General features: G+C 53.7%; 1 protein-coding gene and 1 long non-coding RNA gene across 11 annotated transcripts in view; one reads left to right on the forward strand and one right to left on the reverse strand.

The window, feature by feature from the left end:
* Positions 1-1,218: 1,218 nt before the first annotated feature.
* Positions 1,219-27,753, forward strand: part of PAX2 (paired box 2) — a 105,652-nt gene continuing 79,117 nt past the window's right edge. For 5 of the 10 annotated variants that reach the window (XM_027667299.1, XM_027667295.1, XM_027667300.1 and 2 more), the window contains exons 1-3: positions 19,198-19,761; positions 23,492-23,660; positions 24,958-25,155. In XM_027667299.1, the coding sequence (XP_027523100.1) occupies positions 19,719-19,761; positions 23,492-23,660; positions 24,958-25,155 (410 nt within the window). In that variant the 5' untranslated portion in view covers positions 19,198-19,718. Of the gene's footprint in view, positions 1,224-3,621; positions 3,626-7,350; positions 7,998-19,197; positions 19,762-23,491; positions 23,661-24,957; positions 25,156-27,753 lie in introns of those variants that run through there. The other 5 variants (XM_027667305.1, XM_027667296.1, XM_027667301.1 and 2 more) reach the window with 3 other exon arrangements.
* Positions 2,232-27,753, reverse strand: part of LOC113958769 — a 213,446-nt gene continuing 187,924 nt past the window's right edge. The window contains exon 5 of the long non-coding RNA XR_003531609.1: positions 2,232-2,282. This is a non-coding gene — a long non-coding RNA (uncharacterized LOC113958769). The remainder of the gene's footprint in view (positions 2,283-27,753) is intronic.

A 27,753-nucleotide genomic window follows, 5' to 3' on the forward strand; every position in this document is an offset into this window, starting at 1 on the left:
GGGTGATGAGGAGTTATTCAGCAGCTGAGCTCTGGAAAACCGCATCCCTGCTTTCTTTATACATTTTATTATTTTCAATTGGTTTGAAAAATTAGAAGTGTTTAGAAAAAAGAAATACACATTTCTTCTTCCAGCGGGCTGGAAAGCTTTGATTTTATTCCCCCCACCGAGCCCCTTCTCTCGTCTTATCTTTCCTTCCCTTTCTATTTTTTCTTCCTCTCAAGTTTGTGGTGGGGGCCGCAGGGAAAGATGCGTTTGAGAAAGTCATAAGTTGGAGCGCTTTTTTGGAGGGCACTTCGCCCCTCCCTCAGCATTCCTAACTCCTGTTTCCACCGACAATGTCAGCCCTGGAAGCCAGCAGCCTGGGCGTTTTGTATCATCCGACGCCAGGCAAAGAAGAGACCAGATCAAGGCTCTTCCTGACAGTTTCCCTTCATTGTGCCTTTAAACCTCCCCCTAGCAGGGCTCGGCAAATGCTTCTTTGTCCGCTTAGGAGTGGCAGTAGCGAGGGGAGGCGGGTGCTGCCCCTTTACATGAACATCCGTCGATGACAAAACTTTCTTAGGAAACTTGCAAAAGCCCCGACTCCTGACAATCGGAGAGAGGTGACAGGTGCCAAAGATGCCCCCGGCCATTAACTCTCCTTAGCTTCTTCCCCTTCCAAAATAGACGTGAAAATGCCTCTTTCTAGACTGGCCATCTCCTCCCTCGAATATTTTTAAGTGCAAATATTTAACGCTGTTGAACCAGAATCTCTGTCCCTTGGCCGGCTCGCAGGCAAAGTTGACAAGCCAAGGGGTTGGTGGGGAGGGAAAGCTACTGACACGAGTGGGACAAGGCAGCAGCGGCCGCACCCCTCTGCACCCACTCGCTGGAGTGTCACGACTGGCCCTGTCCTCCCACTCGGAAAATAATCCCCCGAGAGCGATTCCTATTGATCGCCGGGCGAAGACCAGCGGATTGCATCTCTTCCCTGACGGTGAACGACGTATGACGGTGGAGGGGTAGGGCGGGGGGCTGAGAGGAGAAGAAAGAGTTCTTGGGCCAATTTATCAGTTATTAAAAGACCCTTCTTGGACCTACAGAGCTCAGGGGCATTTCTCATCTCAACTCCGAATAGAAAAAAAACCGTACTCAGCTATCTTTAATCATTGACTCGAGGGCACATTTCACATCATCTCTCAAATCTGCATTTTTTATGAAGTGGCCAAAACGTGTGCTGTGTGCCTAATTTTCTCTCCCTTACAGGCGTTAAGAAGAGTAATGAGAAATCGGCTGGAAATTAACTTGCTCCTGCCCCTGCAGCTTTCTCCCATCATGAGAGACTGGAACTTTTATCCCCCTCGCACACACCTTTATATCAACTGGTTTAGAGCCCGGGGGTTGCCGGGGTGGCGGGGCAAACGGGAGGCGGAGAGAGCTGCCCGAAGCAGAGTTAGGAGACAGACTTGCAAAGTTCCCTTTTCTCTAAAGCTCTCAGACCATAACAGAGATTCTTGTCACAAGGACAATGGTTGTGTTCCCAGGAAAAGGTGAAAGGCACACTAGTTACATCTCCCCCGGTTTTTACTCTTCCAGTCAATACTCTTCTCCCAAACCTACCCCAAGCTCTGAAACACCCTGAAGACTCAGCACGTTCCAGAGATCCGGGGACCGGGGAGGCAGCGGGTGTAGGAGGATATTTATTTTCTGTTTTAATATATGGAAATGCATTATCATTGTTGTCATTATTGTTCCTCTTATCATTATTAGTGCCTGGAGTTTTCCACCGAGGTTTGGAGTTTTCCACCGACGTGGAGACGGCGTGTAAAGACAGGCTGTCTGGGAAGGGACAACCACTGTTCCCTCACTTCTCGCACCTTGAGGCTTATCTTTGTTGTACCCCAGCCGCTCCCCAACCCTAGCTCCCGCGCCTGGCAAGAGCTCCGGAGCCAGGCAACCTCGCCGTGCCGTCGCTTTCGCCCTCCCCACCGCGGGGAAAGCCGTGCCCGGGGGAAAAGTCGGTCCTTCCCCTCCCTCGACGTGCCGGGAACTGTTGCTTCTGCCCGCCTGCCCACACCGGCGCTTGTGAGGCAGCTGGGAGCCGCTCCTGCTGCTACCCCGCGGGACGCCCAGGCTGCCGGGGGACGCCAGGACGGGAGGGCCGGGAGCTGCCGCGTCCCCCCCGGCGCGGAGGGGCGAGCGCCCGCTGCCCGCTGCCCGTCCGCCCGACGGGAGGCGCTTGCTCGGGGGCAGCTGCTCCGCCTGCTCCAGGGGACCCGCTATGGAAACTGGAAGTGAACCTAAAAAAGAAAAGTGCGGTGGAAAATAATTCTTACAGCTCAAAACAGCGTTAAGCTGAGATTTAGGAGCTCCATAAAATGCCAATGGGGAAATCGCCTCGGCGCAGCTGCCATAAATGTTTCTGCTTTTCTGTTCTAATTCTCATGCCTACCAACTGTTTGACGGCTCTTAAAAACCACTTTACTGTTCTTCTTACTTTTTTTCTTTTCCTTTTCCTTTTATCCTTTCCTTTCCTCTCTTACCCTTTCTCTTCCTCTGCCCTCTCACTCCCTTATTTCTGCCCATAAACGCTAGAAAGGTGGATTTTTCCACAATTTTGTTTTCCTTTTCTCATGTATTCTATTTTTTCACCTTAAAATTTTGTATCTATTCTGTCTATTTATCTATCCATCCATCCATCTCCCTTTCATCATCAAATTAAACATCTCTTTCTTTATTCAGTCCTTTTTCTCCAATATTAGTAAAAATCAGTGTTTATTTCTCTGTCTGTGCATTCATCCTCATTTCCATCTCACTTTTCACCTTCTTTTGCACAGGGCGCACTGTGTGCCTCCAGCCTCTCATGGTTTTTACGTGATCTTCCATTTTTCCTTTCCTTTTCTTCAGTTCTGGCAACGGCGAGCGGGAGTCCCCTGCCTGCGTGTCCCCCTCTCTCATTCCTCCCTTAATCCACGCAGTGATTCCCCACGTTCACCGAGCCACAGGGCATCTCCCCGGCCTCTCCGGGCCCAGGCTGTCCTTAAGCACAGGGCACCCACAGGTCGCCTGGCTGCTGGGTCCCCTTCCTTGAGCTAGAAACTTGCGTTGAACTAGAGAAGGAAGAAGAGATCACACCGACGTGTCCCCAACCCCCTGAAGAGTATTCTTGCCCGCCCCCGGCCCCGCTTAAGGGGAGCGGTAGCCCGGACCCCAGGAGACTTCGTCTGGTTTTGCCAGCCGCCGTCTCCGGCCGGGATGACCGGGTGGGGGCGTGGAAATATTTTGGGAAGCTCTCTTGAATCTGAGCGTCACTACAGGGCAGCGAGGGGTTAACGCTGCTGGGCTCCGCCGGGACTGGGGCAGAAGCCCCCTGGCCGGGCAGAGGCCGGAACCCCGTGCCCGTCACCGCCGATCTGCACTGCCCCCTCTGGCGGGACGCGCGGCCCGGCCGCCCCGCCGGCAACGGAGCCGGGGCCGCCCCGGGACAGGGGGCTGCGTGCCCCTCGGGGTTCCCCCTGAGCCGGTGCCGGAACTCCCGTCCTGATCTTGGCCGGGAATCCGGCTTCCCGCAGCCGGTCGGGCTTGGTGTCCCCGGGAGGCATCGGGACGCCCGCCCAGCCCGCTTCTCCCTGCGCCAAGTCCGGTCCGACAACTTCACGCCAAGGCCGCGGCACCGACGTCTCCTGCCGTAGCTCCCCCGGCTCCCTCCAGCCCACCCCCCTCACCAGCACCCCGACACCCCGCCGGAGCGACTCGGAGAGGGAGCCCCTGCGAGTGCGTCCCACAGGCGGCCAGGCGGGTCCCATCCCATGGCAACCCTAACCCACCGCCTCCCAGGCACTCACCCCACCCACCCCACACTTCTCGCAACCCCCTTCCTACTCCGCCGCTCTAACACCAGCCCAGCCCCGGGAAAGGCAGCCTCCTCCTGTGCCAGTAGCATTCTTCCAACTTCTGTAGCTCGAAGTGTTCCTGCTTATCCCACAGGCTCTGCGGACATCTCTGAAACAGAGGAGAGGCCCACTCCTTGCTCTGCTCCTCCACCCTGTGTCCTCCCCAGTTCCACCATCACCGCCAAAAGGCACCAGGTGGCCAGGTCAGCACTAAGGCAACAGTGCGGAGCAGAGCGGCAGCGACACGGACATCCCGCACCTCTGAAGTCACCCCGAAACTCTCGGGAAAGGGCCGTCCCCGCCCGTGCTCGGCTGCCGGCCGGGCCACAAGCGCTACAGCTTTCGGCCAGGGTCCAGCCTCGACTCTGCCCTTGCATCTCCCTCGCCGGTTCCTCGGCATGTCCCCTCTTTAATATCCTCTGCACCCTTCAAAGCACACCCTGCCTCAGAGAAAGGGAGAGGAGACGTCGGACAAAGGGAAAGGCACGCATTTCCTTACGATGTTTCTCAAGCCAAACAGCCAAGCAGTGTGGATTTCCCCTCGCCACTGGAAAGCGCTCCTGCTCCCCGTGTCGCTGGTGTCTGCCCTGTTACCTGTTGCAGCCACTTTCTGTCTCGGTCTATGGGGAAAGAACCTACTTGCCTCCCTTCTGTACATCACAGCTCCATCAGGAGTTCATTCCTTAAGACACTCCGTCTCGGTTTTTTTTACTAAAAGGCGCGGGCAGCCGTAGCCCGAGCCCGCAGCCGAGGAGCCGGGAGATTTTCCCGAGTGGTACGAGCAGCCGCGGCCAGGGGGAAGTGGTGACCGGTGCTGTCTGGGAGCAGGGAGAGCCACGCTCCCCCTGCCTCCGCATTTCCCTGGGAACTTTCTATTCCGGAGTTAACTATTAACTGCAGGAAAGCAGGCAATTTTCTTCGGAATGTGAACTATTTCCTTTATCCAGCAGATAGATGTTTGGGGTGATTGATTAATATGGAAATTGATATTAAAATACGGGTAGTAGGCAGGAACACTTTCCCTATAGTCACAGCCGCACAGCTACTGCCGCACGGAGGAACATGGGTCCAGGGCAAGCACTGCACTGAGCTGCTGCCCAGGGTTTTCCTGCTTCACCAATAAATGCTTTAATTGTGAAATTGTGGATACAGCTATAATAGCTCTCCTTAATAAATTCTGAACAGTGCTGAACGAAAGGGCACATGGGGAGCGCACAGCACCACTCCCGCGGGGGGTCCCGCCGCAGAAAGGGGAGGTGTTGGGATAATGCTCGGTGCTCCCCTCGGGAGCAAAGGCGGAGGGGGGGGGGAGAGCCCCCATGTCGGCAGGGTCGGTGGGTAAAGAGTAGAGATTCACGTATATAAAGATGGTGTAGAGCCAAACAGGTACGCTATAACCATTTCTATGGCACCAATTTGCTGCAAGGGGAGAAACAAAAAATTATAATAGGGAAGTCTATAACACTCTAGACTCGAGTTAGATAATACTTCAGCACGGGTTTAAGGTAGTAAGAGACGTGTCCGTAAGTGTACCCATAATCGTTCACTCCTTTTATTTGCAGTAGCACCTGCGCTGCTTGGTTAAGGGTCGCAGTCTGTCACCAAAGGGAACTGTTACACCCCAGGAAGCCGGGTCCCGTTTGTCCCGGCCCCCCACGTGTTGCTCTTCTCCCTCGGCCAGCCTCGTTCTAATTATCCGGCGCCCCTTTTAATTAAGAGAGGACTCTCTCGGCGGCGCCCCTCGCTCTGCCCGACGGCGCGCAGCCGCATGCCGCCCCTGTCGCGCCCCCGGGCAGCCCCGGCCCGGTCGCCCAGCCCGCCCCGCGCCCTCGGGCCGCCAGCCAGGCCGCCCCTTCGCCCGCAGGGGAGACTGGCATGGGCACCTGCTCCTGCCGGCCCGCTCCGCTCAGCCTGCTGGCGATGTTTTTCATGCTTCGTCCCCCACCTCCCTCTCTCTGCCGATTCACACATCCCCTTTTTTTTTCCAGTGAAGGGGGGAATTTTCCAACCTCCTTTGCTGCTTTTCCCTCTTTCCCGGGTTTGCCCCTTTCCCCCTCACTCCCTTCCCTTCAGTTTCCCTGCCCCTCGCCCCCCCGCCGCCGTTTGTTTGTCCCGGTGCCCGGCCGATCATCGCGGTGTATGAAGTTCTAACTGGTTTGTGTCAGGCAGCTCTCTCTAAGCAGTCTGGCGTGACGGATTAAACATCAACTAGTTAAATAAAAATTAATATCAACTGCCTCCTAACTTCTAATGTCATGTTGTTTATAACTAATGAACTGATTAGGGGATAAACACATCAGGAAGACATTTCTGCTTCCCTGCTCTTTCGAGAGAGATTTGCGGAATTCAAAGTAAATCTCCCAGAGTCCCTCGTGGGTTTTTCTCACACCAGTTTGGGGAGGGAGGACGGGGATTCCGTGGAGTTTGTTGGGGTTAGGTCGGAAGAATCTGGTTCGTGTGTGAGGGTTAGCTGGACTTATTTAAACATCTCACGAGGAAGCACGTTACAGCGCGGCAGGAGCGTGCGGCTGCGAGCAGGGCTCAGGCTGCAGGGAGGTGAGAAACCACTCCAGACAGATGCAGCGGCTGCTGCAGAGCGGGCTGGAGACGGCATCTGAGGCAAATACTCGTTGCTGCAATTATTGACTTTTGGTGTTCCATTTAGATATTTAAAATGAAAGTTTCTTTTTCCTTGCTTGAAGACACAATCGACGATTTTTAAGTGATATGAAGGAAAGCGTTCCCTCCTCCTTGAATTTTTTCAATTCCCCACTTGTCTGGGGCATGCTTTTCTCCAATCCGCGTTGTTAGCATTTTCCTAAACACTTTAGAAAAAGAAACATATGCACACACATAACCCCCAACAGCCTCATCTTGGAGAGGTCCCAAGCTTTTAAATACTGTTTGCCCAGCACCGCCGGCTCTGACAAGACAATAATAACAGGGGAAGCTTTTTAAAACCAATTTAGCAAATGCAGAAATGTAATTTTAATGAAGAATCGATAGCAGAATGGTTCATTTTTCCTGGGACTCCTTGTTGGAGCTGAGAGAGACTTTCAATCAATGGGGAGATGGAAGGGAGGGGTAGAATGAGAGAAAGAAAAATATTCGTTCAGTGATGTCTTTAGCACTGGAAATTTTTCTTCTTTTCTTTGGAGCTTTGTTTTATTTATTTATTTATTTTCAGTCGTGAAGCCTGTACCAAAACGTAGCCGTAGGAGCAAGGAAAAAGACGAGTGGACGGAGGGACGGAGGGACTGATGGGCAGACAGATAACCTCTCAGAAGCACAAAGCTAGGTGCTCACAGAGGTAGACTTCACAGGTTTGCCTTCCGTCCCCTCTAAAGTAAACGGTGGAACCCCCGTTCCCCGCCACCCCATCTGGAGTCTGCCTGGGCCCCCGAGATGACCGCTGTCATTCCCTAGTGGGCTGCCCCACTAACCCCCCCGCCTCGTCCCCGACGCGCTCCCCCTCAGCTTGAGCCCACCGCCTCCCTTTTCAACTTGGAGGAAGTTCCTCCTCTGTCCCACGTCCCCCTCTCCCTTGCCAGCCCCTCTCCGAGCACATTTTTATGGTAATAAGACAACAAATTAATCTGCTGTTGCAACAAGACTTCCCTACAGGTAGCCCGTTTGCAGAAAGGGGGCAAGGGGAAGCGGATTCAAAGTCCAGGCGTTGCCCCCCCTCCTGCAGGATCCCCGCAAGAATCCCCCAGCCCCTTTCCTCTCTAGCTGCATAGCCCTGCTAGACTGGAGCAGGTGAGTCCCTCTCCACTTTTATAAGCAGCAGCGCTGCACTTGCTTTGATTGTTATTTATTTTCCCCTCCTTTTAGCTTGTCCCGGCTCAGTAGAGCGGCGTTTCTTTCTCTGTGGCTGGCTATTTTTTTTTTTTTTTTTGGTGGTGGTGGTGGTGGTGCTCTGGTGTGTGTGTGTTGTTATCTAAACCGTTTAGTTTTGGGTGGTTGCGCCTAGATCTCGAAAGTCAGCGGGGGAAAGCAAGACACCCAAGCGGGGAGGAGAGAAGCGAAGAAAAGGCCGCGGCAGATCTACTGGCTTGCAGCCGTCCCGGGGAGACGGGCCATTAGGCAGAGGAGCCATGGCTCAGAGCTCAGGGAGAGCAGGTAAGGCGGGGGGGCGCTGAATATTCAGCAGGGAGGGATGAGACCGTTACCCCCAACTCCCTCCTTTGGCAGGAGGCAGCCTGCCTCTGCTCTCCTCCACACACCCCCTCCTCGCCTCGCCAGATTCCCCTCTAACACCTGCTAAATATCCCCTTTCCTTACGGGTGCCCGCTCCAGACCACCTCGAAAGGCTGGGTTCCCACCGTGGGAGCTTCGCAAGGACCCGCAGGGGAGCCCCCAGACGCGAGGGAGAGCCGGCCGAGCCCCGGCTCCCCCCGCCTCGCCGCCCTCCAGGCGCCCCCGCCGGCCGGGCCAGACCCCACCACCGGCTTTTGTCTATTTGCCTCAATCCCGGAGCTCCCTCCCGCCGGCAGAAAGTTCGGGGCATTGCCTAAACTCTTCCCCCACCTACTCCCTCCCCATCTCGCGAAACTTTGTTCGCTGTGGTGGCTCTGGAGCTGCGCTGTCCCCGCCTCGGGCCCCTCCGGCAGCCCAGCGCCTCGCCGGGCTCTGCGGAGCCGAGACGCGGGGCTGCGGCGGGCGGGGGCTGGCATCTCGTCCCCCCCTAGCGAGGGGCTGGCTCTGCGCCCCCCAAACCTGCCCCGCCGGCGGATGGGTCTTCGGATCGCCCCATGCTCCCAGTCAGCAATTTTATGATTTGCAAACAAAGCTTCAAACAAACCCCGCCGGAGAGGAGAGGTTTTCCTCGGCGCTGCCGCTCGCGGTAAAAGCATAATTACGCGGTTTGGTTCCCTCAAATTACGTATATAAACAGAGCTCTTAATTTAGAGATTTTGGGAAAAAAACGACATAGTGGCTTAAAATGCAAACGTCACCGACTGCCAGCACAGAGCCGTGCTGTTGCCCCGGCTGCTAATCGTTTGCTGCAGGGGAGGCTTGGAAAGAAAGGCTGCGGCGGGCGCTGGGAACCGAGGTTGGGAACCGGAGCTGGCAGCGCCGGTTTTCCTTTGTCATTTCTGGTGGAGTCGCACCAGACTGGGTGAAATATCCCCCATCTAAAGAGGAATTCAGGGACACAAACAAACACGTACGGGAGGCAAATAAAAATATTTGCCCTTCAGAAAGCCACATCTCGTCTGTCGATAGATTCCCCATTTATAAATGTGTGTGCACCATCTCTGTAAATCTCAATATTAAACATGCTGTATGTGAATATATAGGCGCATATACACGTGCAAGTTTATGTTTTCGTAATCGAATCAATTAAATCCATTATATATGCTGTATACTATATATAAATATGACAAAGATTCACCTAAACGCAAAGGAAAAATATAAAGGCAACGAAAAAGGCCTCCTAAAAGGAAAGGCCACAGAGACGTTTTTTCGCTATTCTGCACCGAAAATGTTCTAAGTTAAAACTAGAAAAAAAACCTTCAGAAAGTTTGCAACCCCCTCTGTTCCCTTTCCCTCCTGTGCTTTTAAAGGATCTGCCGAAGTCCCTTTGCATCTGAGGTTTAAATAGGGAGATCAATAGAAAACAGTTGTAATGATCTAATTAATTATGGCAAAATTAAAAGCGAGTAGAAAATCAATCTCTGATGGTGTTGAAGATGGAATTAAATTGATAGTCCATCTGTTCACCTCCTAGACCGTATAAATATGCAACCCAAGGACGGAGCTAATGGGATCAAGCTGCCTGGGAGACTCTCTCTCATTCTCTCTCTCTTCTTTTTACTTCGTTCCTTCCCGAAGTTCAGCCCCGCAGTCCCCGTGCTCCTGCTCGCAGCCCTCTGTTCACCCAGCGTTACCCCTCTCGCTGGAGACACACAAAACGATGCTTGTGCCAAGCAACTCAAACCGACAACAGCAGCCCGCAAATCTGAGAGTACAAAGCTGTGTGGTTGGGAGGGGGGAAAAAGAAAGCTGAGGAGACAGCGTTCAGTGAGAGCGTGCTCCTTATCATGGTGTTTTTAAATCAAATAGACAGGCTTGATGATGACAATGACTACGGAGTAGTTTGAGGATGGTCTCCCTCCCTCTAAACGTCTTTTTTACATCGGTCGTGGGTTCAGGAAAGTCAGCCCTTTCTGTAGTCGGATTTCTATAAAATACCGTGTGTGTGCTGTCAGGGAGAGGCGACACATTGAATTACTTTTGTTTGTCGGGTGTTCCTCACTGTGAAGCTCTAAGGGCAGAGACCCAACCGGAAGACCTGGGTGCCGCCCTGTCCCGGCGCCGTCCCACTTCCACACACCTGTCCTGTCCCCGTCGGACAGCCTTCCTCATGTGGGCACCGGGCAACCCTGTGCCGGGGTGTCCTCGGGCTTCCACCCGCCTGCCCATCACGGTGATGTTCTGCTGAACTACCAGCGCCACTTGAAAATAAAGGAGAATCTGTGTAATTGCTAAGTTATGGAGAAACCACAGCATTACTGCATTTGCCCTTAAAAAAAAAAAACCCTTTTCCCCCCATTTCCCCTATAATTTGTAGGTGCGGAGCGCACGCTAACAGCAGGGAGAGCTAGGGCGAGCTGTCAGGCTGGAGGAGGGAGTTCCCCACCATTCCGGCCTCCTTTTAATTGTGAAAAATTAAAGCTAGGTGCTGTGGTTCTGTTGGAAAATAACCAATCAAACCGATGATGTTATTGCCCGGGTTAGAGCTGCGTGGGGCGGGACGGTGAGGGGAGGGTCGTTTAAGTAAGTGAAGCCTAAATATAAATCAACTAAGACGGGGGGTCCCGGGCCTGGATCTAACCGCGTGTGCACGCCCCCACCGTTGGGTCGAAAAAAATCGACCGTATCTCACCAAGTTGTGTTAATTTAGCTCTGCCAGATCCCAAGAGCCGACAGGGAGAGTCCCGCCGGCTTCGCCTGCCGCCCCCAGCGCCGCGCGAAGGATGGAGCTCGTCCCGGAGCCCCGCGCAGGGCCGGAGCGGGGGAGAAGGGGAGGGGGCGGGTCGGGTCGGGCTCTGCCTGCGGGGACTTCCCTGCCAAAGTTCGCCTTCCCCTCACACTTCCCCATCCGGCCAGAAACAGTGCCCGGGGGGAGCAGCCTCCAGCACCAATCGGATTTATTAATTGATGTATTGAAAAGAGGGATTGATTGACATCTCCTAATGGAAATTACAGCCTCACTTTCTTGCTGCACGCTGCCCTCCCGGCTATCCCTTCATAAAGAAACCCTTGAGGCGAAAGGTAGATTTTCATTTAAAGTGCCCCCGTCCTCAATTTCACAGATTAGATACGTTTTAAACACAGACACACATATTGCGAATTAGAAGCTAATTTAATTATAAATCAAAACTGGGCATAAATCTGCACTCACCACAAAGGATCCATTTAGCAGAATGCAACCACTTCCCCTAACCCTGGAAAACTGCCTCGCAGAAATAGCACTATATATACATTGCCAAAGTTATGGATTGTGCACAGTTCAAAGAGATCCAGGGGAGATATTTTTTCCCCATGCTGGGGGAGGGGTAAAGCCCCGTGTGTCAGAAATTAGCTGATCACATGGTGACAATTTCTCTTTCTCCTAGAGAAAGGAATTCTCCGATAAATAAAAGTTTGAATAGATGTAGAAGGTTGTAATTCTGAACTTACAGGCTGGGAGGGAGTCGGAAGAGGCAGATTTTTGAAGTCCAGCAGGTCAGGATCAACAAACACGGTCACACGCGCACACACACCCACACACGCACCCACAGAGCCGGGGTTCGTATTGATTGGTGACGTTTGGTTTGCAAACCTCAGAGAGGAGAGGAAGGAGGGAAAAGACCGGGGTCCGAGAGAGAAGGCAAGGCAGGCACCCGGGAACAGCGCTCCGGGCTCGGAAATACTCCCTCCCTCCGTCCATCCCTCCATCCCGGATCCGCTCGTCCTCTCTCCTCTCTGCGCGCCACTCCCCCGCGCCCGCACAGTTGCCTTCTGACTCCGCATCCCTCCCGAGCTGCCCGGCTGAGATAGCCAGAGAAGCTGGAGGGATTTGATGTCGGCTCACAGTTCAGTCCTTCCCCGCCCCCTCCACCTTCTTTTTATAAGTTAAAATTCTCCTTTTCCTTTAATCTCTCCTTCTCTTCCTCCACCACGCTTAGAGACACCCCACTTCTTTCAGTCCCTCCGTTTCCCCGCATACTCCATCCCTTTGCCTCTCCCTCTGTGTCTTCCTCCTCAGAGGCAGTATACTCCAAGGCCATTAACAGCTGATGTTAAAGAGGAATGAGTCTTCCTGCCACTCTTTTTAATTAGGCGCCGAACTTGGGCTTTGATGGCTCCTAGCCGGAGGAAGGGAATAAGCGAGCCCCTCTTTGCGAAAGGGACAGGAGGAGAGAGAACTGAATTCGCCCGTTTTCATGGCTTTCCCAGAAAGAGGGGATGAGGTGGAGAGAGTTTCCCCACCAACTTACGACCAGTTTCTCCTGAAGCCCTGCAGACCCGCGCCTTCGCCCCGCGCCGATTTAAGCACTGCTCCGCAAGCAGGACCCCCCGCGCCCGTCCGGGCAAGCCCCAGCCCTCACCTGCGGCTCTCGCACCGGGCGGAGGGGCCGCGCCAGGTCCTTTGTTGCTGCGTTTCCAGCCTTTGTTTAGCGGTGGAAACGAGCCTGCCTTCCCCGACCCAGCTCCCGGCGCATCCCATCGGACCGGAGAGCCGCCCGTGGTGGAGGGGAGCGGGGAGCAGAGGCAGGGCTCACAACGGGGCTTGGGAAGGGCTGCCAGAAACGCGACCGGGGCAACTTTCTCTGGGGAGGTGGATTTGTGTATGTATAGAAATTGTCCGGGCTCAGCTTGGCTAGGAAGAAAAAGAAGAGAGAGATGGGAAGAAAGAGGGAGAGAGGGAAGGGAGAGAGAAGGGAGAGGGAAGGGAGGAAGGAAGGAAAGGAGCAAGGAAGGAAGGAGCAAAAGAAAAAGAGAGAAAGAAGGAAAGAATGAAAGAAGTAAAGTCTCGGGGCATATCTATCACTTTCTAATGCATGTGCGGAGAAGTCTGCTCCCAACTTCCCCCGCCGGCCCTGAGAAGGGAGCAGAGCGAAGCGGCCGCCCCTCTCCCCGGCAGGTCTCTTTGTGCGATCATTTTTTGAGATGTGAATCCCAGGCAGTCATTACCACACTTTGGCCCCTCTGACTGCCGGAATTACCCTTTCCGGGGACTTTAATGGGCAAGCCATAGGGTTTTTCGCTGATCCGCAGCAGTTTTCGCTGCCTCCCCGTTTTTATGGGTGTATTATAGTTAGGGGTTATATAAATGTTTTTGCGTGTGATAACTGTAAATCCTAACATTTGCAAATCGCCCTGAGGCAAACTAACCTTGGACGGGCAGAAAGAGGGAGGGAGGGAGGATCTCCCACTACTGCTGATTAAAAGGAGACTTTAATAAGCGTCTAATTCACTCATGGGGAGTTTTATGGAGAAATTAGAGGAGGACAAAAAAAGAAAAAAAAAAAGACATCTCCGGCGGGGGGCAGGGGGGGGAGTAAGGAAACAGCAGAGTGGGGCTCCCACGCTTCTACCCCAGTGGCAGCCCAGGGCAAAAGGAAGAGATAGCTGGGCTTCGCCAGCACCTCAGCCTCCCATCATGAGAGAGGCAGAAGAGTTCACATGTGGGCCATTCCCTTTTAGAGGCAGAGGAGCAGCACAAAACTCTCTTGCCCTCAACCCCGCTCTGCCGCTCCGGGGCAAAGAAATGAGCAGGCAGAGGACCTAAGGAGCTCTGGGACAGAGGGCCAGACAAAAGGAAAGATCGGTGACAAAGCTTTTGTGGCCCGCGGAGGTCGCCTCGACAGGAGCCAGGTCTGGGGACCCTGCCTGCACCGAGGGCTCCTCCAACCCGGGACTGGGTGCGAAGTTCTGGGGCAGGGATAGACCGAGGCCCCAACCCAGCGCCGGGAGCCGTGTGCGCGCTCTCTGCCTACTTGCTTAGGGCGGGAGGGGCAGGCTGGGGTGGCCTGTGCCGAAACCCGTCCCCATATGTCTGTGGCCCGAGAGGCTTGGAGACTCGCCCCGCTCCGGCCGCCCTGGTGCGCTAAGAGGCGGCTTTGTTGCAGAAGTGTCTCTTCACATTGTTCGCTTCCCCCCCACTTCTTTCTCTTTTTTCTTTTTTTTCTTTTTCTTTTTTTTTTTTTTTTTTTTTTTTTTCCTCAATGAGGCAGCAAAAGGTCTTCGGCTTGTCTCGTTTTTGTGGCAAACGCTCTCTTGTAAAGAGGAGAGGTTAAAGTGTCGGTGACTGAATAAAGAGCAGCACACGTGGGCTATTACCATTCAGGGCAAACAAATGCAGAGAAGGGAAAAGCCAGCAGCAGGCAGGGCGAGGGGGGAGCGCGGCCCCCCCGGCGCACACACGCACCCGCCCCGCTGGCAGGGCCCGGCCGCCGGCCTCCTCGCGGCCCCGGCGTCCCCCAGACATGCAACCCACCCATGGCTCACAAAAGAGCGAGAGAAAGAGAGAGGGGGAGACATGAGGGGGTCTTAGACGGGAAAAAAAGAAAGTAGCTTTAGGGGGAATGTGCTGTGGAGTGTGAAATTGCAGCCCGTGGTGCTCCATATTGTACCAGAAGCTCTCCAAAAACTCATCCTCCAACGTGACCAGAGGTGCTTAGAGGGGGAGAGAGAGGGAGAGGGGAAGAGGGGCTCGGAGACATAGGAGGAGGGGAGGGACGGGGGTTTTTATTCTTTTCGAGCTCTCTTTCTTATTAATTGTTCGTTTAAAATCTAACTTTATGTTTATGTGTTAAACTCGGCCACCAAGAGCAATCTCGGGTCTCCTGGGCAGAGCGGCTGGGGGGGCAGGGAGGGGCGTCAGGACCCCCTCTGCCTCTCCTCGCCCTGCCCGGCCCTGCGTGGCCCTAAGCGACACGAGGAAATCCTCCCAGACAGCTTCAATCCTGTTTCCATATCTCCACGTTGCTGCCTGGCACCTCTGCCCTGCCCCATCGCCCTCTCCCCACTGGGAAAATCAGATCACGGCACCACTACAGCCAAGGTGTGGGCACCCCTTTCCCCTGGGTGTTCGTTGGCGAGAGGCAGCAGGAAATCTTAGGCCAAAAATCATCCCGTCTTCAAACAAAGCACCCCAAAAGGCGTCCGAGAAGATTTTATCGAAGCGCCCTCTTCCTTGAAGATCCTCTGACACACACACCCCCCGACTCTTTCCTTAAATGCCCACATCTCTGTGGGGCTTTTTAATCATATTTTTTCCTATTTATCTTTTCACAACTAGGGATTTCGCCACCGACTTTCTCACAAGAGATTAAATTAGTTGATGTAGAACCATATGTGTCAGAAAAATACATATAGAAGATCAGCATAGATTTATCCCGTGATTTCGTAAATATAATGGGGGGGATATTAAGGGCTGAGCTAAACGACCTCCAAACTACCAACATTTAGGTTGTAAGCGTTCGAGCACTTGGCAAGGGGAAGAAGACAGGCAGGGTGCGGAGCCAAGGACTTAGCGGCATGTCCATGTCGTACAAATGCAAAACTTCTGCTCCTGCAGCACCCGTCCTATGGCCATGGGTCGCGTTTAACTGGTTTCCAATGTAATTGTCTACAGACCCGTAGAAAACTGGGAACCAACGTAGGTGCAAGTCCTGGCTCTGGAGCAAACGGCGATCGCAGGCACAACTGTTTGCTCCAGGCCTGACCCCTCCGAGGGGCTCCCCCCGCCACTCGACCCCTATTGTTCCTGGGCGCAGCGCCCTTCCCGGGCGGGCAGCAGAACAGGGGAGGCAGTTCCCGAGAGCAGCGCCTGTATAACCCCGTTCCCAGGGACAAGGTGAGGCGGCAAGTTGACGAAGCCAAAGCAGCACAGGAGAACTCAGAGGACTTCGGAAGGGAGCTGACAGGGCCCTCGCGGTTATGTGTATTGGGGCCCAGGGTGGGAAACAGGATCAATGGACAAGATTTCGACTTGACCAGCTGGAGAAAGCCGGCTAATGAAGCAGATCGAAAGATGGCTATCACTGTAACTTCCCCAAAAAGTTTATTTTTCTTGAAATTTCCGCAGAGAGGCGGCCGTCTCTTTTGAAGTGTAAATGTTTCTAGCTTGGGGGGGGGGGGGACTGGGCTAGAGAAGAAGGGGGAGATGCTCAGATCCTCTTTGAGAAAAAGAAATAAAAGCGGGGGAGAAAGAGAAAAGAAGAAAAAAAGGAAAAGAGAAAAGAAAAGAAAAGAAAAGAAAAGAAAAGAAAAGAAAAGAAAAGAAAAGAAAAGAAAAGAAAAGAAAAGAAAAGAAAAGAAAAGAAAAGAAAAGAAAAGAAAAGATTCATTTAAAGTGGGACAGGGAAATAAGCACCCAGGTCTGGTGAAGTGGAAATAGGTTTGGGAGATGTGTACGAAACTGTGGAAGTGGGAAGAGGCCCTTGGTCTTGGTCTCGCCCGGTCCCGCAGGGCACACGGCAGTGCCCAGGGGCACGGGGACACGCCGGGATTTTTAATTTGGGCAGACAGAAATTGTTCGGTGGATTTAAATGTTGGCAAAGCAATACTTCCGGGAAGTCTGGTGCGGGAAGGGGCGCCAGGTGATATTGTGGTATGTGTGGTGGGGGAAGGCGACAGCGACCTGGGAACCTTTTCCTTTCTACTTTTCCCATCCCTTCCCTTCCTGCTCCATCCCTTTCATTCCCTCTCCTTAGAAAGCAGTCTTATTCTACCAAGCTCAGGTCTCCCCTGTTTACAGGGGTTGCCTCTCTGCCGTGGGACTCAGGCTTCATCTCACAGAGCACTCATCGTGTGTATTTCTCGAGTCTATTCTTCCTGCCTCTCTCCTCAGTGATATGAGAAACCAGCGAGGAAACTATGGCAAAATACATTATCCAGAGGAAATTTGAGGTTCTCTGGCTTTCCCGGCCTATCACCAAGCTATTATCTCCTCACCATGCAATCAGCAGTTACAAAGGCTCAGAGCATCTCTGAGAGAGGGTCCATGAACTCCCCAAGTGTTAGTGACAGCGCAGGGAGTTACTTTCCACGCGGTCGGGGACGCCCGCCCTCACCTCCCACTGCCTTCGGGCTCGGCTGTGTGCCTGAGCACGGCCCGAAGGGCGCGGGGCGATCGGGGCTGCCTGGGGCGGAAGGGAGGAAGGGCAGGGGTGGCTGCTGGAAGACAGCTCGGAGGGGTAGAGTTGTTACGGAGCTGTTTCCAGCCACGGACAACGCGGGAGGCGCCGGGTGGCGGGAGGGGTTACTGGCACCGGCGATCAGCGGGCTCCCGGCCCCGCTGCGAACAAGAGTCTCTGCTGCCGGGGGGACTCGATACCCGCCGCTGTCCCGCCGGCAGGTGCCGGGCCGGGTCGGGCCGGGATCCCGGCGGGATCGCGACCGCCGCCCCTTCCCCGCGCCGCCAAGCGACCGGAGGGCGCCATCTACGGGCCGCGCCGGGGAGCGCCGCCGGCCCGCACCTGAGCCCGGCCGCCCCTCCGCGGCCGTGCCCAGTGCCCGGGGCGGGAGCGCGGAGAGGGGACCCGGCGGGAGAGCGGGGGGTGCCGCGGGCCCGGCGCGGGTGGGCGAGCGGCGGCCAGCGGGGCAGAGCCGGGGCAGGTCGGCAGTGAGCGGGGCATCCCCGGCCCGGCGGCGGGGCCGCTCACGGGGAGCTGCGGCCGCTCTCAAGTTGGCGTGCGGGGGGAGTTCCCCGGGCGGGGCGGAGCCGTTCCTTTGCCTTCGCCAGCCGGGTGACAACGACCACCACTCCTGAGCGGGCAGTGGAGAGCCCCCACTCCTGCGGAAAATTCGCCCTGTGCAGGGGCGGGCAAGGCCGCCTCAGCCGTGCCCGCCGCGCCTGTCCGCAGCGCAGCCCCGCAGCCCCGGGGACTCACTTCACATGTAACCCCGGTGGTGTAACAACAAAATTTGTATTTTCCAAATCATCTTTTTTTTTTTTTCTGCACACAAGGGAAAGAGAGAGGGGAGATAGAAAGATAAAACATCAGCTGAAGTGCCAAAATGATTTATGAGACAGTGGAAAATATTTCATAAAGATCTCTCAGAGATTCTTTACTTAGAGCGGTTAGAAAAAAAAGGGGCTGTTTTGTGACAGGTAAGCAGAGGGATGGGGAAGGATGAAGGAGGAAAAGAGAAGGAAGTACATTTCTGGTGACGGTAAACTCACAAGTCTGAAAACTGATCTCACAGCAATTTCTGCCGTGTCTTTTCACCCCTGGTTATTACCCTAAGAAGGCGTTTCTTACTTGCTCTGTGTTGCTCTACTAGGTCAAAGCCATGCCTACTTTAGTGAAATAATTTTAAAATCCCACTCGAGTACTAAAAAAAAAAAAAAAGGAGAGAGAAAAAGGAGAAGCAAAAGAGATGTGGAAAAGACGTGGAAAGTGTGAAGTTGGAGTTGGATTTGCTGTTATTTCCCCAAATGCGTGTGAGAGGAAACTTTGCAATTACTGAAAAGGGCCCAACCTCTTGCTTTAAAGAGGCGCAAGAAGCTCCCTTCCTCTTCCGTTCTCTCTCTGTCTCATTCTCTCTTTCTCTCGGTCTGTCTAGCTTCTATTTATTTTTCTTTCTTTTTCTTCTTTATACCTTTCTCTCTTGACCTCTCTCTCCTCTCTCTGTCTCTCTCCTTTTCCTTCCTCTCTCTTCCTCATCTCCTTTCTCCCTTTCTCTCCCCGTCCGTCTCCCACACTAAGCCGCACACCAGGGAAGCCTTGATGTGTATCGAATCCCCCCCCAGCCCCCCCCTCCGTCCCGCTTTACCCTGAGTAAAGTCTCCGGTAAAAAAGAGCGGGGCGTAAGAAGGGAGATGAGACTACCAAGGCGTGTGTGCGTGTGTTAAATAAGGGAGTTAAGGATCCTGAGCCGCAACTGACAACAAAGCGGGGCTCACGTCCTTTCCCGCGGGCCGGGCAGGGGCGCCGCCGCCCCGCACACGCACGGCCCGGGGCGCTCCGGAGCGCGCAGCCGGGGCTCCCCCGCGCCGGGTCCCGCAGGCAGCGGCCCCCCCCGCGCCGAGCGCCGCCGGCCCGGCCCTCCTCTCTCTCCTCTCCTCTCCCCTCTCCTCTCCTCTCCTGGCCGCGCTCGGCTCGGCGCGCTGGCGAATCAGAGAGTGTCGGAATCTATTGCCTTTGTCTGACAAGTCATCCATCTCCGGGGAGGCGGGCGGGGGGCTGAGGGCGCTGCGGCTTTTAGAGAGACACACACCGGGAGCGGAGGCTCCAGTCTCCGGCCCCGGCTCCTCGCAAGCACTTCCCACCTCGGGCGAAAGTCCGCCGGCGCCGGATCCGCCGCCCGGCCGAGAGGAGGGGTCGCGCCCGCCCGCCGCTCGCCGCTTTCCCGGGGATTGCTACTCCGCTTTGAACTTAAATGAACTAGCCCCGGACCGCGGGAGGAGGAGGAGGAGGAGGGAGAGCCGCGTCCTCTGCGCCTTCTGCCGCCTGGCCGCCGGCCGCACCTTGCTCCAGCACCCCCTCCCCGCCGCCGGGGATGCTCTGAGCCCTCCCAGCCATGACACCCACCTGCCCCCCGGCGCCGCCAGTCCCTCGCTCCCACGGACTCTGCTGACTCCGCCAGCCCCGCCGCCCCGGCCCCCCAGGCCGGTGCAGCCCTCCCGCCCCCCGGAAAGTACTTCGCTGCCCGCTCCGCCGGGCAGGGGGCCCAGCGCACCCCGCCGCTCCCCTCCTTTCCTCTCCTTGTGTGCTTTTTTGTTTTGTTTTGTTTTCGTTTGTTTTGGTTTTTTTTTTTTTTCTCCCCTAAGTCTTGAAGTTGAGTTTTAGAGGCGACACGGCGGCTTCAGCCGATTTCTTCCCCTTCCTTTGCCTCCCCATGGATATGCACTGCAAAGCAGACCCCTTCTCAGCAATGCACCGTGAGTACTGGAGCCCGGCTCCTTCCGCTGCTCTCCCTCCTTCTCATCCCTCCATTCTTCTTTCCCCAACCATCCTTCCTCACCTGACCCTCCTCCAGGTCCATCCTTTCACTCTGGTAGATACCGGGCTTAGAGAGGCGTTCAGAAGGCAGGACGGATACCGCCGGCCCGAGCGGCAGAGCGAGGATGCCGGGCATTCCCGGAGCCGGAGGCAGCAGACCTCTGTGCCGGCAGTGGGGCGGGGGTCAGGACCCCCAGTCCGGGGACAGGGGCTGTGTGCGGCTGTGCCTGTGCTACGAGCCGTGTGCGTGCGAAAGAAAGCACCCCCCGAAACAGAACTGTCCTCTGCAAAGACACTTTCCCCATCGCCCCTCAAACAACACGAGTTTATTCGGACTCGTGTCAGTCCCCGGGACGGACCCTTTCCTTGTCCGTGCCCCGCCGGGCCGGGGTTCCCCGCAACCCTGCTTGGCTTTAACCCCCCAGATTCCCCCGCGACCTGATGCTGTTTGCTTTGATTTCGGATTTCAGTGCCAGAGAGGGGAGATGCCAGTTTCAAATTAATGGCGAGTTGGTCGGTGACTGTTCCATGATTCGTTTTGGTTTGGTAAAAGGTTGGACTGCAGGAAAAATAGGACAATTTTATGGCTAGGAGATGGAGTGGTTTTGGAGGCTCCCAAGAAGTCCCAAGATCCCTCCTGGTTTATTTACCAGATCCCCGGTGTGCATTTTAAATGCATTCCTGGCACAGACTAAAGTGCATTCATGATATATTTTCAATTTAAAAAAACCTTTCTGTAAGACGGGGACGAAGGAAAGCGAAAAGCCTCCTTTACCAGGGACCGTAACAGGAATTTCCAGTGACTTTAATTTCATCATTCCCTCCTCAATTCAGGAGGGAAAATAATTCCGCGATTTAAATTAAAGAAGAAAAAATACAAATAGAAAGCCGAGATCGAAAGCACGTTGAGTCAGGAAATGAATAATTAAGAGCAATTTGTAACTTTTGACACTGAAACTTTTGAGGACACGCCCTGCCTGCTGCATAAAATACAAATCGAAAAGATATAAAATAGAAATACTTGAAGTTTAAAAAAAAAAATCCCGATTTTGCCGTGAGAAGGGAGGTTAAGAAATACAAACCCACTATTAGATCTCCAAACGTGGATGTAGGTAACTGTCTTTCTGTTTCCAAATAACTGATTTCCAGGATAAATTGCTTAAAATGTGGAGTTTAATTTCCGAAGACCTTTAACAGCAAACAGTCCGTGCATTAGGCATTATTTTTAGTTTTCAGCGGTGTGACCTGCTTTCAGATGCAATTGCAATAATACCGCCTCCAGTATGATCCGGAACATATAAGCAGATGAAAGAGGTATTTCGCTGTCGCTGGTTTTTTAGAAACTCCAGTGAGACTCATGAACAATTTTTGGCTTCCGATTAGGAAAAAAAAAAAAAAATCAACATCCGATTCGTTTCCTAAAGCTCTTTCTAGAGCTACAGACCTGGATATTAGTAAGCAATTAAAACAGATGCGGGCGCAGGCTCCTGACACACAGACAGACAGCAACACAGGATCGGTACGGCAGCGGCACGGCTCGGTATGTGCATATACAGACGCCGGCACTTATATGCAGATAAATACACGTAAATATCTGACTGCTCCGATAGAAAGAACCTTAGAAAACCATAGGGTAGAGCAAAACAAACTCGTGTGAAAAATATCCAGACTGCAATAATTTGAATTATTAATTTTTAATCTTTTTGCATCAGTTGCCTTTTAATACTTTGTAATGCGAGTTATAATAGGTGCTTTGAATTATTTATCATGGAGTTGCCGAAGAAATTGTTGTCTTGTAACTTTAGAGGCAACATGTGCAGAAGGGGTTCTGAACAAATGAAGGAAGCACAGAGCAACATATACCCGCAGGTTTTAGTGGCGGAAGACAAATATCCCCCATCCTCTCTAAAACTCTAAATATGTTTAAAAAATAAAAAAAACTAACAAAAGAACGCAACAAATAACCCTGGTTCACCGAGGAACGACGAGGAAGCCTGTCGGCGCCCCGGCCGATGCAGCTGGGAGGGGATGTATGAAGGTGTTACTGAAAGGGTGGGGGAGATGGAAAAAACTCTATTTGTGCGAAAGGACTTGGATCGATCGCAGGGCAATGAGAGTTTCCACTAAGTTCAGAGCCAATAAGTCAGTGTCAGAAGCAAGGGAGAAAAAAACCTCAGTGAAAATACAAACAGATCATTTTTCAGCAAACTACAAAACGAACTAAGATCTCCTGGCGAGGAAGATACAGGAGGTTAGGGTTGTGTGAAAGGAAAGCTTTAATACAGTGTGCACTCCACAGCTATATCAGTTGGATATTCCAGAGATACAGACACTGAGGTAGCACCGCCAGTGAAGCTGTACCGCCTGCGAGTGGGTATCTCCCCACGCCCGGGCAAAGACGAACTGCTCCCGGCTTTAACCTAGTCGTTTGATTCACAACCAACTGTCTTGCTGCGTCCTAAAAGGAGATATTCCCTTTATCCCTGTCAATCCGTTTCTCGTGCCCACGCTTAGCAGGTGCATGCTTATTTTTTTTTCTCCAAGTTATTTCTCGAAATGGAGAAAGATAGATCGGAAAAAAGCCATCCTAGCAGTCCTATCTGAGAGAGGGCGGATTTTTGCCTGTAAAGGGGGGAACAGAAGAAAACGAAGCATTTTTAATGCTCCCTGAACTAGATTTGTGTGGTGGGAAAAAATACGGACCAGTGCAAGTCTATCAGATTTTTTTTTTCTTTACTGGAGAATTTTTCCTGTAAAGATCGAAAGTAGATGAGAGAGAGGGTCCGTCTATAAAGGAACACCGGTCGCGGGACCAAAAATATTTTCTTTCTCTCCTCCTCCCTCTGTCTCCATTTCTTTCCCTTTCTCTTTTTCTCTCTGAATCCCTTCAACTCGCAGCCCAAAATAACGGGAGAGGACGGCTTGCTTGGGGGACATGCCGCGGGGTGAGGGAGGGCGGAGTTCGCGAGGAACTGTAATTGACAATGTGATAGAAAATCCTGGAAAGAAAATGAGAGAAAAAAACCCAGGAGTAAAGAGAAGGGGGACTGCGGCAGAGTCCGCTCGGAGCCGCTAAGAGGTCGAGCTCCGGAGTTTAGGAGTGCATCGCTGCCCAACTCTGGGGAGAGGAGCGGGCGCGGGCACTGTCTCCGTCTTCGGCCCACCACAATGGCCCTGAGAAGCCACTGCTCCGGCATCCCGCTCGGGATCGCAGGAGGGAGAGCGGCTCTCCGGCCCAGAGACGGGAGGCGGCGTACGGGAAGCTGGAGGACAGTCCCCCTCCGACTCGGGAAAATTCACTCAGCCTTCTCATTCCTTTCCATCTTTCCTCCTTTCTCTTTTCCTCCTCCGTTATCTTTCTTCCTTTCTTAGTTCTGTTTTCCTCTGTCTTTCTTTCTTTTTCTTTTTCTTTCTTTCTCTCTCTCTCTTTCCTTCTTTCTTTTTCCTCTCATTCTCCCTGTTTTTTCCTCTTTCTTTCTCTTTCTCCCTTTTTATCATCTTCTCTCTCTCCCCAACGTCTTGTTCCCCATTCTCAACCCCCCGCCATCACCTCCATCCATCTATAATGACTGGAGATTTTGCAGTACGGGTGGTGAAGAATCCACGACTAACGGTGTGTTTCTGGTGTGCGTGGGTTGTTGTGTTTTTTTTTTATTTCTCTTTCCCCAGCAGGGCACGGGGGTGTGAACCAGCTCGGGGGGGTGTTTGTGAACGGCAGGCCCCTACCTGACGTGGTGAGACAAAGGATAGTGGAGCTGGCTCACCAGGGGGTGCGACCCTGTGACATTTCCAGGCAGCTGCGGGTCAGCCACGGTTGTGTCAGCAAGATCCTGGGCAGGTAAGGAAAGAGGCAGCTTCTTCCCCTCCCCTGGGATTGCGACGTTGCATCCCTTCCCCGCTCCGGTGTGACCTTCCGCCCTTCCCGCCGCACCGGGCTCTCCCCTCCACGACCCCGAGCGGCCCCAGCACCTTCACGCAGTGGGAGCCCGCGGCTGAGCAGGGCCCCCTCCTCCAGCTGGCAAGGACGTGTTTCTCCCCTCCTCCCCCTTTCCCCCATCGGCGGTGTTTGAAAACTCCTGGGAAGACAAAATAATTTGAGAGGGTTGGGCAGGAGGGCGGGAAAGAAAAGGAATGGGAGAAGGAAACGAAAGAACGACAAAAAAAAAAAAAAAAAAAGGCAGCCTCCAACAGCAACCAAAAAAATCCTAAAAAAAAATCACAACAATCCGTGAGCAGCCTTACCAAATACACGGGTAAATAAACAAACAACGGGGCAAATAAATAAATAAATGCCCGCGGTAACCGATCGCCGCCAAATGTGGTGTCAAATATCCCCAGGGGCTAGTCGGGGGGACCCGGCGCCCTGGTCCGGCCGCTCGGATGCGGAGCGGTGTCAGCAGGCGGCAGAGCCCCAGCCGCGGGTGCGTGCGGTGTGTGCTCTGCCGTGCCTTGGCAAGGCCAGGCCACAGGCGCTGCCGCCAGCAGAGCTGATGGCCGGCGGGGAGCGAGGCTGGAGCTGCCCTGTACGAGTACCCGCTTTCGAGGGACTCCTATGCGGGGATAAACCGCGCTCCCGCATCAGTCCCGAGTCGGGAGGCGCCGGCCAGGACAGTCAGGGCGGGGGGTGCGAGCCCGGCAGTGCCCGCTCCCCGCGCCCCCTCCTCGCCCGCCCGGCCCGGTCCCGCGCTCGGCGGGTTCCCCTCCGGACGGCCGCACCGAGGAAAGGGTTTCTGCTTTATTTCCCGATCCCCGGGCCTGAAAGAAGTCTGTGCGTGTAAAGCGGTAGAAGGAGGAGGCAGCGCCCCTCGCTTCTCGCACACATAAAAAGGGACCAAAAAAAAAAAAAAAGAAAGGAAAAAAAAAAAAAAGAAAGAAAAAAAAGAAGAGCGGGAGCGAGCCCCGGAGAGGCGAAGGGACTGCGTCAGCCCCAGCTCCAGGCGGCCTGGCGCCTCGCGGAGCCGCGCCATGCAGCGCCCGAGCGGCCGCGGCCCGACGCCGCGCACCCGCGGGCCGAAGCCGAGGCGGGGCACGGGGCAGGGGCCCGCGGGGCGCTGCGAGGGGCAGCCGGGCACCGAGTGTTCGGGGACGGCGGGGCCCTTCCCGGCACGACAGGTCGCTGACCCTCCTTTGTGCAGGTATTACGAGACGGGGAGCATCAAGCCCGGCGTGATCGGCGGCTCCAAACCCAAAGTAGCCACCCCCAAAGTAGTGGATAAAATCGCCGAGTACAAGAGACAAAACCCGACAATGTTCGCCTGGGAGATCCGGGACAGGCTACTGGCCGAGGGCATCTGTGACAACGACACGGTACCCAGCGTCTCCTCCATAAACAGGTAAGAGCAAGCCCGCAGCTCGCGGCCCAGTCGCATCTTTACGGCCCCATAAAATCCCTTTCAGCAGAGCGGACGGTCCAATCCTTCCTCGGTCAGGGTAGGTCCAACCTACTCCAGTCCCTCGCCCGCAGCGGGACCCCTGGGCATGGTCGATTGGGAGCTCCCCAGCCCCGCCGTGACCCCCGAGCCCAGTTCCGGGCAGCGGAGCCGACCCCGGCTGCCCGCGGCTCTGTGCCGGGGCTCGCTGTGCCCGCCCAAGGGCCGCACCTTGTGCCCGCCACCCGGCCCGGGGGGCAGGCGGGGGCCGGGGCAGCCGGGGCTGCTGCGGGAGCAGCTGAGTTCCCGCCGAGCAGCCTGGCGGTGCCGCAAGCTTTGGGGGCTGTTCGGGCTGGCGGGGACACGGGCGGCGGAGCCGGGTTTTCCCGTGTCTCTCCAATGCCTCTCTCGAGGTGTAGGTAATCGCCGGCCTTTCCAGGGTGTTAGAGCTCTGAGTCGAAAGGCTGCCGTTATCTACTGCCAAGCGGGGCTCACAGCTGCGAGCCGCTGAGCGCGGGGGGAAGGATTCCCTTGTACCCACTCCTCCGGTTCACTCCTCATCGCTAGTTCGAGGGAACGGCTAAACTTGCCGGGCGATCCTTTCTCCGGCTGGGGAGCGCTGCTCCCCGCGCTCCCTGCGGCCCCGTCTTGATTTGATCCCTGCCCTCGCAGGAGGTTCGGCAGCAGGATCGATTCCGCACTAGCGAACGATTTCCCACCCCACCTCCTTCCCCGGCTGCTAGGGTGCGAATTTTGTTGGTGGAGGGACTCAGATTTGGTCTCAGGTTTGAGGTGACAAAAATAACCATGTGACAGGCAAAAAACCCGGATCGATGCAGGAGAAAAGGGACGGTAATAGATGTAATCGAGTACTAAGACACGTCAAAGCGCTCAAACTGTTCACATGCCTGCACCTTCAAACACAACGTACGGCAGATCTTCATACTTTGGAAATACATAACACTCTCGTCTACACAGTAAAAGTAATTATGTTGTTTTAGTGTAATGTATGCATAGATATCCTGACTATGCCCACAGAAATATAACCTCTAGAAAGAGTAACACAGGAATATTTGTAGAGGGTACATACATAGGCACAAAATACCTCGCTGACAGAGTAAAAATGCATGAAATTTTGGACTCAACCCCAAACGTACAGCTCTTCTCACTCGAATAAATGTATATAGGGTATATGTAAATATGCATACAGGCTTTTTTTTGTGTCTACATAGATAAAAACGCACAAGTCAGTATATTGGCCCTTTTAATAAATAAAAAATTTAGCCTTTTTTTTAAGAATGGTGTATTTATAGCAAGGGAAGCAAAAAATAAATAGCAAGGAAAACACAGTGGTATTTTTTGTCTTGCACTTTTCATGGCAGATTTATCAAAATATGTCTAATAACTCAGACTGTGTATTTCTAAATCTGGCATCCTATATAAATGGGTTTTAATATTTTGCAAATGATATGGAATTATCCCAAATCATCTTGAAAACAGCAGGTAGAATTAGCTAGTGGAATGTACCTTGGCTAAGAAAGATTCCCTCAGACACACTGTCTCTGTAATATACTGCTAGGCTACCCTAGGAAATTATCCCTGTGTGTGCCATCTGTATTAAAATGGTTATTAAGTTATGAACAGGGTAACATAATACTGATCGGCTAATTATACACCCTCCTAAAAAACCTCCAGGTCTCTGTTACTCTCTCAGTCAGGTATTGAAATAATAACAGTTTGACATTCAGACACCTTACAAAGGCAGCTGTGGAAGGACAGCCAGCTATCCCTGTAAGGGATGGAGCTGGTGGTATGGAAGTCCAGAGGAACAGCTGTAGGCTCCTCGGAGGAATAACATGTATGGAACCAACACACATGTACAGCTAGCTCAAGGGGTGTCAGCATCCAAAAGTCACTGAAGCCTCAGCCTTATACTTGCTGGACCCAATGCCTCCTGTCTGGGTTGTGATGTCCCAGGCAGAAGGCTGAGCGCCAGATTTTGTTCCCACCTTTGCTACCAGTTTGTAGCAGGGTTTTGGGAATTTTGTACCTCAGTTTCCCCACCCTGGAAATGAAAACTGATCTTTCTCAGAAGGAAGTGGAAGCAGATGTCAGTTAGATTGCACTTATGAAACACTTTGAGGACAAGTGTTTTGTAGCAACTAAGTATTATTATACTTAAGAGGCTCAGTTGTGACCCACCACTGCGATGGCATTTGAGTGTGTAGTCCCCAAGGCTCAAGAGCATTTTGACTTCATATGATTTAGTCTTTCCCCATCCCTTTTGAAAATTCAGACCCAACTTCTCACCGCTCACCTTTGTATGAGGCTCCCAAAAACTCACATCTGTGAGGAAGTGAGCCCATCATATCACAGGTCGTAAAATTTGCAAGATTAACCTAGACAAGAACAGGACAGTAAACTGGAATAAAATTGCAGTGGAATAGGAAATATTGAGTATATAAGGGCCTGATCCTATTGCCATAGAGAGTAGCGTGAACTTTATCACTCCAGTGACTTTTGTGACTCCAGCTCACAGAACTCACAAACACAAAGAAGGGA

The sequence above is a fragment of the Corapipo altera genome, unplaced genomic scaffold (assembly GCF_003945725.1).
Source record: "Corapipo altera isolate COAL_440 unplaced genomic scaffold, ASM394572v1 327, whole genome shotgun sequence".
Lineage (NCBI taxonomy): Eukaryota > Metazoa > Chordata > Aves > Passeriformes > Pipridae > Corapipo > Corapipo altera.